At 38.6% G+C, this 17,571-nt stretch overlaps 2 protein-coding genes across 3 annotated transcripts; both read left to right on the forward strand.

The window, feature by feature from the left end:
- Positions 1 to 145: 145 nt before the first annotated feature.
- Positions 146 to 5,144, forward strand: emp3a (epithelial membrane protein 3a). Its single transcript, XM_042499270.1, has 5 exons — positions 146 to 271; positions 2,232 to 2,342; positions 2,914 to 3,016; positions 3,138 to 3,278; positions 4,596 to 5,144. The coding sequence occupies exons 2-5, from the start codon at positions 2,265 to 2,267 to the stop codon at positions 4,769 to 4,771; spliced, it is 498 nt and encodes a 165-aa protein (XP_042355204.1). The 5' UTR covers positions 146 to 271; positions 2,232 to 2,264; the 3' UTR covers positions 4,772 to 5,144.
- Positions 5,145 to 5,667: 523 nt separating this feature from the next.
- On the forward strand, positions 5,668 to 16,963 carry fam83e (family with sequence similarity 83 member E). Of its 2 annotated transcripts, none has more exons than XM_042497887.1 (11): positions 5,668 to 5,966; positions 6,065 to 6,756; positions 8,276 to 8,422; positions 10,255 to 10,379; positions 11,723 to 12,157; positions 13,161 to 13,220; positions 13,353 to 13,412; positions 13,527 to 13,577; positions 13,663 to 13,894; positions 13,985 to 14,191; positions 15,087 to 16,963. In XM_042497887.1, exons 2-11 carry the CDS (start codon positions 6,289 to 6,291, stop codon positions 15,270 to 15,272), a joined length of 1,971 nt encoding a protein of 656 aa, XP_042353821.1. In that variant the 5' UTR covers positions 5,668 to 5,966; positions 6,065 to 6,288; the 3' UTR covers positions 15,273 to 16,963. The 2 variants fall into 2 exon arrangements, with proteins under 2 accessions (XP_042353821.1, XP_042353829.1); XM_042497895.1 differs by having other exon boundaries at positions 13,530 to 13,577.
- Positions 16,964 to 17,571: the final 608 nt, after the last annotated feature.

A 17,571-nucleotide genomic window follows, 5' to 3' on the forward strand; every position in this document is an offset into this window, starting at 1 on the left:
GTTTTTATGCAGGTCTACAGGAATGTTATTTTTGGTGTTGAGCTGGTCCAAACCACAGTTTTGAGGGGGAGGGCAGGGAAACTTTAAGGAAATGGGTGTTGAGAACTCCTCCTATATCTGACTCCACATTCCTCTTCTGCACCCTTCTCTCAAAGTTTGGGAGCTGAAACGCCTATGAGGACAAAAAGTACAGAGGGAGGACAACAACAAGTGGGGGAAAAAAATTCAAAGACGATCACTGAAGGGGACAGACAGCCACTGAAGCTGAAGGGTAAGAACTTCATCTTGGTTATGCTGGATTAAATCCTGGATTTTCACATATATCTTAGTATGACAATGAGTCACAGCTAACAAAAGAGCCCTAAATTACATTATTTAAACACTTATGAGGATGCTTTTCTGTTTTTCCAAAGTGTTTTCAATTTCTTTTGTTCTGTCCATGCTGATTTCCTCAAAATTTTATGTAAACCAGATGTATGCAATCAAACACATGCCTCTCTGTGTTGTCCTCAATCTAGCAGCAGTCACCACTATGGGCAGAGCTGGGTGGGAAAGACAAACATGTGCAAGGCAAAGAATAGCCGACCCACTCCTAAAAGTCTAAGTGTGTACTGTACAGTTTAGGAAAGGTCATTTAGGGAAAAGGGAAAGTCTACAGCCAGGACTTGTATTTGAAAAAGGGATTCAGTGTTTTTTGAAACAGCTAGCAGTCTCTTTTTTCCTGCCACAGAAACAAATGCACAGTTTTGATATCTTAGACAACTTTCTTTCAGAAAAACAAAATGCATTTAATTAACTTGGTCATATGTAATGTAGAATAAAAACTATCATCATGTTTATGCAGTTTGCACAACACGTAACTAGGCTACAGTGGCACATTCTGTTGTGGTTTATTTTATTAAATAGTTATCCAGGGGAACTGAAACCAAAAAGTCTTACTTAATAATGTGATTTCCCCTTTTTGTGTCCTGAAAAATGTCTCTGCTGGAAAAAAGTGAGTCAGATCAGTTAGTCATCCATCAGATTCAGTTGATCTAAATGCATTTTTATCACAGCTTTCTTCAGTGTGAATCATTGGGGAATGTGTTTCAAAAGGACAGAAATCAAGGGGAATTAGTTTGTAGGTTTTTCATATTGAACCTCAAGTATATTGACATTGTGACTGTTTACATGCAAAAACTGTTTTTGCTTTTATTCTGAAAAAGACATTATTCCTACTGAGCTGTTGAATGAAAATCTAATCTAATAATAATAATGTTTCCCTTAAAACAAAAAAAACCAAAAAACAGCGCAAGTCAGTACAAGTCAGTAATAAATATCAGAATAAAGATATATAGATTTAAATCATAGATAAGTGCAATAAAAATTGTAATAAAGCTCTAAGCATCCATAATTAAAATCGATGAAATGCATTGTTGCAGAGACATGAAGGGCCCCTTTAATTGCCCATAGAGTGAATAATGTTTTGTTTTTTTGTCCACTAATGGCACTACATGTGCATGACTGAGTCCCTAGATTAGGATGGATGAGGGAGGGCAGGACATATCCTGGGAGTTTAAGTGAGTCCCATTGCCTGTGGAAAAAACCTTTTTAGCAGCTAAAGGCCCTGATGTGGGTGCTCCTGTATCCAAACAGGCTGTGGGAAGGAATATTCAAACAGAAAATGCCATTTGACTCCTATCAAATTCAGGATATTGTAATATTGAGATTAATTGTAGAATAATAGCGTGCATGTAAACATTGTCATTGTGCATCCTTTATACTCTACGTATAAGGATTGTACCCAGATTCCTACAAAGCAGTATGTCGGACTGTTTGTGGAAAAGGATTTCGGACTACATGCTTGTTTACAGCGGTCACAGGGAGCTGATGTTCTGATGTGCTCCTCAGAGACTGGACAGGCTCTGGAGACAGAGAGAAACCCCCGCTGCCTGTCTGTTTGGCATGCTGGTGGTCTGATAAATGGGCAGAGATTGTCAGTGAGTTGCATGATGAAAGTGCACAGAATTTCCTGAAGAGGCAGACAGAGACTCCACTGTCTCAGGCCACTGACCTCAGAAATCTCCTGACCATTTTGTAAAGATGAAAGGAACAGTGATGAGTTGATGACAAAATGTTTCTTTGACTGCAGAGCTGTTGGTTTCTATGTGGAGCCACCAATGTTAACTCTAATGGATTTTTCAGACACCATCCTATGATCAAAATAACATCACGGTGTTGTTTGTGCACAGGATACCAGATTTCTCCCTCATCTCCAAGCAGACATGGTCCTCCTGCTCATATTTCTCGTTGTGCTGCACCTGGTCACCTTGGCCATGCTCCTCACCGCCACCCTGGAGAAGGTAAGATATGTCTTCAGTGGTGGAATGTAACTAAGTAGATTTACTCGAGTACTACACTTCAGTATAAATTCGAGGTACTAGTATTTTGGTACTAGTATCTTGTATTTTTTTTTTTTTTGGGGGGGGGGGGGGGGGGGGGGGGGGGTAAAATTCTATTAAATAAATTTGAGTTTTTTCAGGGTTTTTTTTCATTTAAAATAATTTTTGATTTTTTTTTTTCTTTTTTGGGGAGGGGGGTTCTCCTTTTCCTTTTTTTTTTTTTTTTTTTTTTTTTTTAAGTTTTAACTTTAAGTTCTTTTTCCTGAATATATATATTTCAGTCACACTTTCCTATCTAATAAAGGCTTAAACTTTTGAGCAAAGTATTTTTACAGTGTGGTATAAGTACTTTTACTTAAGTTAAGGATCTGAATTCTTCGTCCACCTCTGCTTTACTTATCTTGTTCTTCTACTAGTATGCCATTTTTAATCCCTGTATGACAGAAATAAAACCAAACACAAAAATGTTGCAGATTAACATGTTATCTGATGGTTTTGAGCACCTGTGCTGTTTCTTCCTGTCTTTCTGCAGTCTTGGTGGGTTTGGGATGATTTAGAAATCACAGACCTCTGGTATAACTGCTTCCATGATAATGCCACAAAGACCTGGCTGTGTGCTGCTACCAATGAAAGTGGTAAATGTTCTAAATATTGGTCTGTGTGAATTTCTGCATGATTGAATAAACATATTCTGCCTGAAGCTTTTCATTTTGTACTGTCATTGTCTTCCACTCATTCTCTGACCTGCTCCCTCAGACTGGCTACAGTCTGTCCAGGCCCTCATGATCCTCGCTGTGGTCTTCTCTTCCATCTCCTTCCTGGTTTTTCTGGGTCAGCTGCTCACCATGTCCAAAGGAGGACTTTTCTACTTCACAGGACTTTGTCAGGCATTTGCAGGTGCTAATGTCTTTCTCTATGGCCCTCATAATATGTATGTCTTCAAAGATATTCATGACAACTATACTTTGAAATCTTATTCATAGAGACTACGCTGTGATCTGTATCTGTGTCTGTATCTGTTAAACCAGAGTTTAAACCAAACCTTACCCAGGCCAAGCTGAGGCTGTTATTAAAACCTTAAATTGATATGGGTTTGTCAGCAGTTGCTATATTTGCTTTTTCTTAGAAAACTATCGGACAAACTCAGAATCAAGCCCCTGATCATTTTTGATCACAGGGGTTAACACAGCTAATAAGGATTTTCCTTCATTGCAAATGATTCTGACGCATTTTACACGAATGATACTTGTAAAAAGTGCATCATCTGTGCCTGATACCTGTTTCATGAAACAACTCTTCAACTCAACCATTTGCTACAGCCAATAGTGCCCATCTGGTTAAAACAAATGAAGCTATATATTTGTGTTCCACTTTTTTCATATTTACATCTTCAAGAGGAACCAGTGGGCTTGAGGCCGCAGACCATTTAGGGAAGTCAGAAGGAAGTGAGAAACTAACTAATGGGTCTTTTGTGACATTGGTTAACCAGAAGAAAAAAGCAGAACAATGCCACTATTATCCTCTTGAAACAGATATTTTATCATTTTTTTATTTTGTGTAAAATTTAAACAGGCATTCTCAGTAATTATCAGTGGTGGATGAAGTACCTGAAAGCCACACATGAGTCAAAGTACAGATAGATAATGATCTTGGTGAAGGTTAGTCACATATTAGGATATAACATGAGTAAAAGTCTCAAAGAATCTGATATTTGCTGCATTTAATTATCAAAAGTAATTTTATCATATCAAATATATTAGTATATAGTATTTAATGTAAAAGCACAAAACATGCTGTTAATAAAAAGTGAGCAGAATTCTGAGTATTATGAAGTATATTTCTTTTTATGAGTAAACCACCTGATCTGACCTGCAGCCTTGGCTTGATTTGAAATCAGAACATAACTGCGACTTTGAGAGCACTTCTTTGCACTTGCCCTTCGGTGATAAATCTATATCTGACTAAGCTAGGACCACTGATTTACTACACCTACCAATTTTAATTTGTTGTAATGAAGTAACGAAAGGTTACAGGAAATGTATTGGAGTAAGTGAAAGTGGAAACCTCCCCCAAAAATTCTTAAGTACTTTTATGAAGTATTATTATTTTGTTACATTTCACCACTGGTGATCGTGATGTGTAGTCAAATATATACTTAGTATGAAAATGTATGACTGTGATTTGAACTCAAACTTTAATGTGTTACACTTGCAGGTTTCACAGCCTTTGCAGCTTGCCTCATCTTCACCTTCCACAGAAAGGAGATCTTAAGTGACTCCAGAGATCTGAGCAAAGGACGCTTTGGCTACTGTTTCATCATGGCGTGGCTGTGTGTCCCTCTCCTCCTGGTCAGTGGAGTCCTGTACGTCCACCTGCGCAAGAAGCAGTGAGCCAAAACCAGAGAGGATAGAAAACCTCTTAAGAGTGTGATACTCTTCACACACTTTAATCATTTTTCAATTAACAAAGGAAATAAGACCACTGAGAAGGAAATACCTCTTTGAATTCTGATAAACAATTCTGCATTTTTCTGTCTCAGGATCCACCCACCATTATGCATGGTATGTGAGATATTATGTCATCATGGTGGCATCTCTGTGTGAAACACGTTGCCACTCAAAACCAGATCAAGAAAACTAAAACTGAGTCGTGCTGTAAGATACAATGCTCACATTAATGTGTAACATGAAGGACATCGAAATATTGGCTAATAAATGCGTAAAGTTGTGCTTATTGTATGATTTTTTTTTGTATATATTTTTGTTTACTTAATAAAAAATCAAAATATTGAATGTTGTGGTGAGCTTTACTAAAGAGTATTCCTGTATTTAAAGGGATAAATCTGTGTAAGTCCTGTTTTGTTTTGTATGAAGTGTTTTTTCTGTAACACAGTGCAGGTGCAATCCTCTGACATAACACCGTGTTTGCAAAAGGGTGTGCCGTCTTTGTCTTCTAATCACTGTTCGTTTAAGACACTCATTGTTTACTTTGTTAAAGCATTCTTGCGCTGTTCTCCACAGAATAGAAAAAGAATAATAAACTGATAACAAACTGGCCAGTCAGACTTGCGTCATATCAGGAGTCACAAACACTTTTTTTGCCTGAAGTATTTCAACAGAAATAAAAAAGGAATTACTGTGAATGCACCTGACACCTTTAAAAGTCAGATACGGTGTTACATGTTGCTGACAAACCTACCTGTCAGGCTGGGCAGGTCCAAAAAGGAAACCGTGAGGTAAATAGCAGCCTCTTAGATAAAGTACACATGGCAGTATTATTTGCCACACACCTGACACGTGTTTAGGAAGTGTATACGCAGGAACTAGAATAACAAATACTATGATTTGATTTAAATTCTGCAGCTGTGAAGATCAGAGGGATTGTCAGCGGGATTGTAAGTGTGTGTCTGAGCAGCTAATCAATCTGTCAGCTGCACAGAATCTCTGGAATCTGACAACAGCGTTGTTAAGGAGGAGTGTAAGGGTTAAGATGGCATGCAGGGGAGGGAACACACGAGGAGCCGCAGCTCCTGATATTTTATGAGCACTACCAGAGTCTGAGGAATATTGACATGCTGCCCGGGAGGTGAGTTTAACTTTGTATTGATTTTTGTGTGTTCAAACTGATTTTTCCACTCACCGATCACTTTTACTTATTGACTGTTTTTCTCACATCAACCTGAGGTGGAGAAAAAGGCTGCTGCAGAATAAACTTGTGAACCCCGAAGAGACTTTTAGATATCTGGGCAGCTCTTGCCAACATGGAACTATTGTGACTTTTTTGCCAGAGGAATGAATGAAATACCTTCAACTAGATTAAAAGGGGACATGAGCCGACCTGGGATAGTCTTGTCACACAGCAGGAGTCAGTAACTTTGATAGGTAGCACTTATTCCCAAAGACACACCATGTCAAACTCTCAGGAGCAGAGCCTCGATGAGAATGCAGTGTTCCTGCCGGTGAACGAGTCCTCCCCAGAGTTCCTCTACTGTGAGAAGGAGCGGCAAGCAGTGGAGAGACTCCTAAACGCAGGACCAGAGGCCTTCTACAGCTCCATCGGCACAGAGCGCTCTGGCTGCTTCCTGTCCTCTGAGGAGGTCGGCCAGATAACCAGCTGGGCCCAGGACTACCGTTTCAACCCGCTACAGGTGCAGAGGCAGGAGAATGGAGAGGGAGGCAGCTCAGACACGGACGACTTCTGTTCCACCTACTTCCCTTCCTTCTCAGACACACCAGCCCCCGACCTGGAGCTGGGCTGGCCTGAAAAAAGCCCCTGGGTCCCAAAGGGAAGCGTCACAGTCCACACCAGTCCGCCTGCAGAGGGAGAACCTCCTGTCAGACAGATCATTAGGCATCACCTGCAAAAGGCTAGCCAAGTATGCAAATATGACAGGGATTTGATTTTTACAAATGAACACATAACATTTTTTCAAGAGCTATGAAATGATAAAGTTTTAAATCCCAATTAATCGCAGTTATTAGTTAATTGGGATTAATCGCATTTTTAATCATACATTTTCAATTCCATTATTTTGCATCATAAAACAGTTTTGAAGTCCATATTGATAAGATGTAGCAATTCTTACTAGATTGTCTAGATTAGGAATCAAATGACCACAAAAAACTGCATGGGACTAGCATAAAGTGGGCATGTCTGTAAAGGCGAGACTCATGTGTACCTATAGAATTCATTTTTATTCAGATATCTTGAGGTGAGAGGTCAAGGGATCCTGTGAAATGACCATGTCCTTTTTCCATCGCCAAAATGTACTGAGAAGCTAACATGACGTAATTGGTACAACTGGATTCCTTATGTCCTCTTGTTTAATATTATACCAGTATAATCACCATAACTTTAAAACTCAGCCCGGTACAGTTTCTTGAAGATGGGAATGTTGGCTGGTGATTAACGTGATTAATTAAAAAAAAAAAACAATGTGTGCTGTACAGACCTCAATTGCATTGCAAATAATGCGTTAACATTAATATTAATATTTACATTAATATTTTCATATGGGTAAAAGTGGAGAATATCAGGACTAATTATGTTTTAGTTGAATATTTAAAGGTCTAGTGTTTAGGATTTAGTGGCATTTAGTGGTTGCAGAACTGACACTTCTTCCATGTGTCAAGCGTGTATGAGAGCTATAGTAACATAAAAACATGAATGCCGCTGATGGGCTTGCTATGGAACTGTGGTGGTCGACGCAAAAACATGAATGGTCCTTTTCAAAGCCAGTGCTTTGTTTAGCCATTTGGGGCTACAATGGTAACAACATGACGGACTCCTTAGTCGAGGACCCACTTCGTATGTAGATATTAATGGCTCATTCTAAGGAAACAAAAATATTTTTTATTTTCAGGTGATTATACACTAATTAAAACATAGTCATAATTATTATATACTATTTCTGCCAATAGGTGCCCCTAAATCCTGCACCCTGGAACTTTAAACATTTTTGCGATAGAGAGAAATATTGTACTTTTTTGTCCACTGTGTCTATTTGTTGACTTTAATTTCAAATTTGACTTGAAAAATATTGTGAAAACTCAAAAACATAATGCACAGCTTCAGTTTAAACTCTTCGATGGCATACAGAGTATTCAGACATGATGCAATCTGCACCTGCTACAACATAAAAACTGCCCTAAAGGTTATCATCAGTAAAAGATAACACCCTGAAAGGTACATATTTTACTTTACTACATTTTGCTTGTAATATTTGTTCAAGTATGTCATTCCACATTCCATTGTTGCATCTAGCTAAATAGCATGATTACGTTTTCGTAATGAGGGAAAAATAAGGAGGAAATAAGGGGTTCCATTTTTGTGTATGCCACTTTCTAAATGATTCTGCCAATCACAAGCTAAGTGACATGTTGTGTCTTACGCAGGTAATTGCTATTGTGACAGACAGATTGACAGATGGTGCAATAATTGGCGATTTACACAATGCTGCCTCTCGGGGTGTCCCTGTCTACGTCATCCTGAATCAAAGGTCCATTCAAGAGAGCTTCACGCTCAACAGGCTCAGGCATCCGGTGAGTCACCTCTTGCACATCAGCACACGCCTAGCAGCCATCCACTTTTGTATGTTTATCATGGCAATGAAAGAACCTGAGATTTTATTTTGCCAAAATCAAGCACCACCAGTCTTGTTTTATGGGATTCTTTCAAGCAGAAGTTACATCTCAGAGTGTTAATTAAAACTTGACACGCAGCATATGTACTCTGGAGAGGTATCTCAGATACTGCAAGCGTCCTTTTACTTTGGTATGCTTATCTTAGGAATGTAACAATGCTTAGTTAAACTGGTTGCACAGCATTCAGCGTTGTCTGTGTTTCTTTCAAGTGATGAAATGTTATGAATGATGTTGGGGACAATGCATGTAGTAAATCAAACTGACTGAACAGAAATTAAAATTTTGTCTATAATTGGGGAAAGGACTAATTCTATTAATTTTATAATATTAATTGTGCTGGTATGCCGTGGCTGTCACAATCTGATGCACATTGTATTACCCTTGATAGGGGTGAGGCTCTAAGGAAGGCAGTGTTGGTTGGTCAGTCCACCACGTCCGTCCAGACTGAAAAATCTTACAGATATTGAAGATAGTGCAAAATATTGCCAATCAGCAGTGAACAAAATAAAATATGTTTCAATACTTACAATTTTTAGTATACCATAACAAGATTTATATATCTCAATAGATAGTAAGTCAAATGCAGTATGCCAAAAATACCAGGATGTTCAGGTGGGGTTTTTCAGTATGCAGGCCAGCATGTTTTTCTCGCTATTCTGACCCCATACGTCACATCGACTGAGTTTCAAACAGATGACAGATTGTTGACAGTTGACAGCTGTCTGGAGATGGCAGACAACAGCGCATTAAAGTGACTGATGACCAGTGGCAGAGTAATAATAGGAATCTTAACTGCTTAAATGAACAAAATAATCATACAGATTACCAACAATGCCAAAAAATCAAAATAGTGATAGAGAAATGCATATGGAGGCTAATTTTACTGTTGTGAATATAAAATATTAGAATTCACAATCTTTAAAGTTAAAAGCAACAACAGCAGAGCTCTCAGGTTTGAAATCTGTCTCTGGTGAGCTCAGTAAATTATGTTTTGTTTGATCTCCATGGTAACAGATATATGAGCAAGAAGTTTAAAGTTCAGAGCGCAGTGTTATTAAGAAGTAGTATGTCTCGATTATGTGAATACTGCATGCAGCATTGTGTTCTTTGTAAGAGTAGCCGTAGTACTTACTGAAAGTAAAAAGAAGTATGCAATTCAGAACGCACCCGCTGCATCAGACTTCAATCTTAAAACAACATTGGTGGAGCCCTCTCGCTAAGGTCTCTGTAAATAGTTTGTAAGGCAGGGGATAACTTAACCTGTTTCCACAGAAGCTTCCACCTTAGTTTGGTGTGCTGCTGATGCTAGCATTACTACACAGGATTGGAAATGTATAAAAAAAAATACACATGCAGTGGCAATGAGTTGTAGACTGACTGAATGTGGAAAAACTGACTGAGACATATGTTTATGATAATCTAGCATACCTGCAAAACTATCAAATGACACTTCCATCAGCCTCATTTGTACTTTGTGTTTAGTGCTGACTAGCAATGCTAAACTAAGATGGTAACAATGGTTAAAAATTTTACCCGCTAAACATGAGCATGTTAGCATTTTGAGCAATGCTCTGCTGCCTCACAGAGCCCCTAGTATGACTGTAGACTCTTGTTTAGCCTACAGACAAGCCTTGTGTATGATACACAGTTCATCACATTTCATGACACATAAACACCAAGTTTTAATGTAGTTCAGTCTCAAGTTTCAACTTAAGCTTGTGGTTTGGCAGAATATGCAGGTCCGTGTTCTTGGAGGGAAAACCTTCTGTTCGAGGACAGGACGAATGGTCGTCGGGGAAATGAAAGACAAGTTCCTTCTCGTGGATTTAGAGACAGTGATTCATGGCAGCTACAGGTGATCATTTGTGTCTTTTAAAGGAATACTTCACCCCCAAATGACCTTTTATACGTCAGTTACTCGCCCTGTGTTTGAATTTGTATAGAAAACTTTGTTTTACTTGTATGCCTCCAGTGAACGAAGAATCCAAAAATAGTTGTAGTAGAGACAGTTCTTGATGAATTAAAGTCAGAGGGGACCGTGTTCAACAACAGCAAAACCACTGCAAAATATCCATTTACAAACTCCCTCACAACTCATGCAATATTATCTAAATCTTATTTATCCAGTCGTATGCTCAGTAGTAATTTTACCTCGCTAAACACCGAAGCTGCTGGTCTACCACTGCTTCGATTGGTAGTTTGTGCTATTTTATAACTTTGCTGAATCTGAACTAACCTTCACCAAAGTCACACAATAACTAAACAAACCAACTGATAGAGACAGGGGTAGAGCAGCAGCTCCCGTGTTCAGTGATGTTAAATTACAAGTTTTGTCAATGGAGTCTGTCTTTGAGGAGAGCACTGATAAGTTCCTCTTTAAGTTCAGCTTCCTGTCAGAAAGGGCGGTGTGTTTGGGAAGTACTGAACATACGACTGCATAAATGAGACTTGGATTATACCAACACGTTCTCATCCAGGCTCTTCACATGGTGCCGCTCTGTCAGTGACCTTCCACTTCTACTTATGATGCTTTAAATGTCCTTTTGCGTCAGCTGTTAACGCTCCAGAATGCTGTTACCGCAATGTCAACAAAGTGGGATGAATGATCCTTATGTTTGGCAACCAACACGGATGTCACGATAGTTAGGATTAGGCAATAAAGTCATGGATGGTTGGCTTTAGGCAAAAGAGGCCCATGGTAAGGTGTAGAAAAAACAAAACATCAACACAGGAACAACCCCTGGACTCCTGCACAGCCATTTGTTAGTCGGACCCTTCCACCTCCCCACCCACATGGCCCATAAGCGTACTCGCACTCCTTATATTATGTGGTTACCAGCAGTGTTATTACCTGACGCTGTCTTTCAGAGTTTCATGCAAATGACCGTTCTGTCTGGACGCATTCTCAAGTGACTACGCCCATGCATGTTGCATGTGGACACGCCCGGTGCCATCTGGTGTTGTATGAAAGCGTGTTCACCTGTCCAATAGTGTGTCTCCACATTAATGTGTCGTCCCCCCCCCAAACGTTTTTGTTTCCTAAATTCAAGATAGCACGGGGCGAGCAAACCATATACAAATGATCATTTTGTGAGTAAAGTATTACTTTAACTCATTCCTTTTATTTGTATCACACACACACACACACACACACACACACTTGAAAGTGATGTAACATGCTGTCTTTGCACTCTGCAGCTTCACATGGACGGACGCCCACCTGCACCGACAACTGATCACTGTTCTACGTGGCCCAGTTGTTGACTCATTCGATAGAGAGTTCAGGATCCTTTTTGCAGCTTCGCTTCCCGTCCCAGACATATGGAGGGCTGCAGGAAACAATGTAGATGTTACTCATCAGCTGAAAGACCATTCGGATCTCAGGTTTCAAAAATATCACCATTTGGAGCCTGAGATTATCAACCCTCCGTCCCCACCTACTGATGCGCTCCTAGACTGGGAAGCCATGGGGGTTGTCCAGAGAATCAACAGCCTCCCAGACTGTCCTCTTGATCAACACGAAGAAATCATGGCAGAGAAAATGCCGCTACAGAACAATATGCTGTTTGAAAAAAGCACCCTCGTTAAGGACGGATTTACTTACAATGGACACCAATTTGTGGATAAGAAAAGGTACATAGATCATCTTGACTTAAGCAATCTTAGTGGACCAAGCTTACAGTGCACTCGTAGGAATAATAGTGCTTACTAAAACCATAAAGCATTCTTCGACTTGTCCTGACAGGAGAACCCTTTTCTGATTCTGTTAGAACTCTTTATAAGGTTCCATCTGGAACCCTTTCAGGGGGTTCTACTATGAACTCAACATAAAGGGTTACACCTAGAACCATTTGAGAAAATTCACACCAAGTTCCCAATGAGAAGTTATACAAAAGAACTCTTCTTTGGTTAAATGGGTCCATGCAGAACCATCTTCACCTGGAACCTCTCCACCTTCCAAAGGTGCTAACAAGAACCCACTGAGGGGTGTTGTATAAATAGTAAATTACGACATTACACATAGATCTCTCTCCTATTCCAATAGTTTATGAGGTCAGGGGTCAGAGGGACCACATCCATCAATGTTAGGCTTCATGAGGGTTTTCAAGGTCCAGTGCAACCCGCAACAGTCTTGGTTCAAGATTCTATTTTTAGGGGGTGGAGATGTCTTGAAATCACTGCTGGGAGTTTTACACTGTTACACACTGTGCAGCAGGTTTGGGAATCCAAGCTCAGTCCCAAATTAGAACCAAATGCAAAGTGCAAAGTACCCATCGGTACTCATAAAAAAGACACAAGATTGTATGTTATAGTATTTTATTTATTTATGGAACCAGGAATACTTTCATTGAGATTCAAAATCTCTTTTTCAAGGGAGTCCCCTTTGGAACCTTTATTTATTACATTTATTATTAAAAGTGTATACAAATTTAAATTCATAATGCCACGATTACGCCGATATTTTGCTTTTTTTTTTCAATAATTTTCTGTTATAGAAACTTACACCAACATATTGAAACACATTTTCTGTTTTCTGTATTTTCTTAACATTCTTTGAGTGATTCCCTAGAAGACAGCATGGTCTTAATACTTTGTGCTTTTTGCATGCCTTTATTGATCTTTTTGTGTGTGACAGGGTTTATGAAAACATCTCTCCAGTGACAAACAATGTGCCAGATAAATCAACAACTTTCAAGTGAGTCTTGTTACAGCCAATCTTGTCATTATCCTGAGTAAGAGTATCAGCTTTTGTCTTTTAATGCTAACTTTTCTTCAAATCTTGTGCTTTTTGCGTGACTTTATTGATGTTTTTGTGTGTATGTGACAGGGTTTATGAAAACATCTCTCCTGTGACAAACAATGTGCCAGATGAATCAACAACTTACAAGTGAGTCTTGTTACAGCCAATTCTGACATTATTCTGAGTGAGAGTATCAGCTTTTGTTTTTTAATGCTAACTTTTTCTGCAAACCTTTCTTTGGGATCTTGATTATTTTCATAGCAGCACACAGCCCCCGCCAACAGACCCGACAACTCCTGAAAGAATGAAAAGGTAAAAAGATACAACAGGAATTACACTGAATAAATTATTATTGAAATTTCATATCCAAAAAAAAAGGGTTTTTTTTCTCCTGCAGGGTGGAACACATAATAAATAAAGCCATTTCCAGGCAGCTGTCTACTGAGATGAGCAACAATTTAGATGACAAAATGACAAGACTTGATGATAAAGCAAGAGAGCCAGCACACAACATGATCATACTTTCCTCTTCTAAGAGAAGAGAGCACTCAAGGACAGAGGCAATTTTGGAAGAAGAGAGCAACATAAAGGAAATTAGCTCCAAAGTGGAGAACACACCATCTTCTAGAGTGAGTAACTGGCCTTTTCTGTCAAAACACTCGAGTTAACCTTGTGCTCCTGTGAGTTGAGAAAACTGAGGTTTATTTCTCTGCTCACAGAAACCTATCATCCTGAGGCTGCCGCAGACTGAGAGCTTCAGCTCTCTGAGTGACATTATGAAGAAGATTCAGCCTCAGCAGAGCACTTCAGGTCTGCTCAAGAAAGGATCAAATGCCGCTGTGTCAGAAATGAGCCGATCCATGATGGACCTGAGCGTCCACAACGCAGATGATGACAGAGCGCGGGTGCCGAGGCTTAAGGCCAGTGTAAGTGTGTGGATTCATTGTGTTTCTATGTGCTTGTGGTGTATGAGTGATGGGAAAAGATACCTTTTACTAAAAATAAGTTTACAGATATTTTATGCTTGAACTCAATAAGGTAGAAGAAGCAATCTTATTGTTTACTCAAGTAAAAGTACCCCAATAATAAAATATCCCCAACAAACAAATTAGCTCACTTACCTCTGTTATCAAGTCAAGCAGACTCAAGCAGTTTGGTGTTCAGATACCCACCTCTACCTGCAAAACAATGGAAGTCAGTGTAGTTTATTTATTTAATATTATTGAGACAAATAATGCACACAACACACAAAATACATAGTTTAGAATTAAATATATGGTGATCATATGAGGCAAGAGTTCCCCTTCGCCTCCAAACCAGACTAACCAATGGCATGTTATCGAAATCCTCTAAACAAATACAATCACATATTCACATATACAATCTATAAATACATCCACACAGATAATGAAATACATAATAATGCACATACATACAGCAGTAGAAGAAGTATGTAGATCCTTTACTGAAGTACTGATATGTCTCTGTGAAAATACTCTGGTACAAGTAGAAGTCTGCATTGTAATGTTACTATAAGCTCAAATTCATATATAAAGACAGAAAATTCAGAAAAAAACTACCAAAAAACAAATGATAGAAAATTGAAAAGAAAAACACAGCAAAAAAACTCTCAATATTTTTTTTTAAAAAAGAGAAAAAAAGGAAAAACATCAAATGGTGGAAAATGAAGCAAAATGGCCTAAGCAACGAGGAGTCATTAAATGTAGGTGGTCTAAATGCTCAAATAAAGTGCCATTACCTCAAAAGCACATTATGATTTTAATGTCCGCTGTTGCTGTAAATCTCCTGTGTACTCTGCAGTGCTTCGACCCAGATAATATGACTCCTGCTCTTAATCTGATGAAGAAGAGGAACGACGGGTTGAAACCTTTATTGTACAGAACTCCAAAAAACTTTGTGCCCAGAGAGAGGCCGCGCAGCTCCAGTTATGTATTCAGTATGGACTGGAGGAGGTCACTGGCGGAGAGGGAGGAAAAACAGGAATGATGAGCAAGGAAGAAAATACATGAGGAGCCTTAATATGTTCTGTAGTCTCCTGTCACCAAGGAAGGCAGCTGCCAGAAGCCGATAGTTACGACCTCTGTAGTGGTAATTAACTCAGCCAAAAACGGTCTGTGACTCTGAAAATGAAATCATTATTAATATGTATAGCAGCATTATCCGTTGATGTGATGTCCCACTGAATTTGCCTATGGTGTTGCACTGTATATATATAGTTTATTTGATGCACTGCTTTACCTTGCATGGTTAAATAAATACATTTAATTGTAATTGTGCTCATAATGATGAGTATCAGCTGTTTTAACCACTGTATATGGCTTTCACACAGTGACAAAGTTGCGGTAGTTAACCAGTAAGAAGGTTAACATCTACATTAATGAATGTTTAACATTTCTGTTAAATACTGGCACATGACAGAGTAAAAGGAGATGGCAACATTACACTGTATATCATGAAAACAAAATTAGGAATTATATGTGACATGTGATTTCAGACAAAAATAATGTGCATGTGCTGATAAGTCATAAAAAGTCCAATGTAGAGAGAAACAGCATACCTGTAGCTAACAGTGAAGACACAGAGGTCTTGTCCTTCATTTAAATTTTAGTTCAGTGTATATACACAGTATATACTCTAAACTGGGGGAAATTTCTGATTAAAACACACTTTTTTTCGCAGAACAAAGCCAACAATGTGTCAGTCAGGGATCTTCATCTTGACTGTCCTGTTATTTTTTTCTTGGATATTGGGGAGTTGAGATGCAATTTAAACTTTTTCAATTTAAAAGTGAGTTATTTTAAAAGCACATATTGGTACCTTTGAGGCTCACAGCTTTTTAAGTCACACTTTGTAAGCTGAGAAGTGCATAGTTACTCATAAATGAATAAATACAGCAATTATACCACAGCAAGATAATTCCTTATTTAGAAATGTAGTCTGTAATAAAAATCTTGGCCAGGAAACTGGTGTACAATGGAGCATAAAAATAGAGATTTAAAAATTGAATAAATATACATATTTATTGAATTTATTGAAGTTTTCAGTGTCTCTTTAAAATGATATGCAGGATTTAAAAGGCTGCTTGTAATTAAGACCTCAGTATTTGTGAAATATATATGTGTGAGAGACAGATGGGGGAAGTAGAGGGGAGTGTGGTACAACCTTACCCTTTTATCAAACTCATACGGCACAGCTTAGGCAGGGATTGCTGGAGATGGGAAACAAACAATGGGAATGTGGTGGGGAATGGGTTTGCCACCTCTTCCAATCACTTGGCTCCATCTGCCCCATTCACAACTTCAGCATGCTCCAAACTTGCATTTTCATTTACAAATATACTTACTGTCCAGATTTGCCACACAAATCTTCCAATGACTTTTTAAGGTGAATTCAGAAATCCATTCTCATCACACCAGGTATTCTGATCCTTTTTATCCCCCTTTTTGCCGTATCGTACATAGCCAATTGTCATTCACTTACAGAGGCTCCTTGCTGTGGAGTGTCTGCCTGCATATTTCCAAAATATCATCATCTCTTAACAACTTCAGGTGTGAACTAACAGGCAGCCTGATGAATCAAGCACCCTAATAGCCTTCATTAGTATATTGTAACCCTCAGTCTGACTATGCACGCACACACACACACACACACACACACACACACACACACTGATAATTATAATTTGTTTTGATCTTTTTGTGTTTTTTTTGTTGACCCCACTGTACATTGCCTGCATCAAAGTATTGTAATTTATTGTATTACTTGTAATTTTATTACAAGCATTGTATTATTGTATTGCCTTTGGTAAGGTATTTCTATAAGCCCATTTGGGTTTCTAACTGCTCTGGCACCCTGTCTTTTCAACATCTTTTATGTTACTGTTGTTAATGGTGCAAATAAATAAATGAAATGAAATAAATATTTTTCATGTAATGGGTAGGCTTTGAGATCCAGAAGGATATAAATCTTTATCTTCCCCAACAGAGGTCAATTTTTCATCACACAGGGGTCCTTTTTTTTTTTTTTAAAGATAAGTCTTTTTAAAAAAATCTATTTTATAATCGTATTTTTTTACAGAGGGATTTGTTTTTATTTATTTATTTAGGTAGGGGCCCTTTGAGGCTTTCTCTCTCCTTCTCTGCTAATTCCTTTGTATCGGTATTTGCATATAACTTGTTTGATTTTAACCTATAAACATATCAAACACGGCGAAATAAAAATGATCTTACACACTCCAGTACAGCAGGAGGCGGTATGCACCTCCACACCGCTTTGCAGACCACCA

Source organism: Plectropomus leopardus, chromosome 2 (assembly GCF_008729295.1).
Source record: "Plectropomus leopardus isolate mb chromosome 2, YSFRI_Pleo_2.0, whole genome shotgun sequence".
NCBI classification, from domain to species: domain Eukaryota; kingdom Metazoa; phylum Chordata; class Actinopteri; order Perciformes; family Serranidae; genus Plectropomus; species Plectropomus leopardus.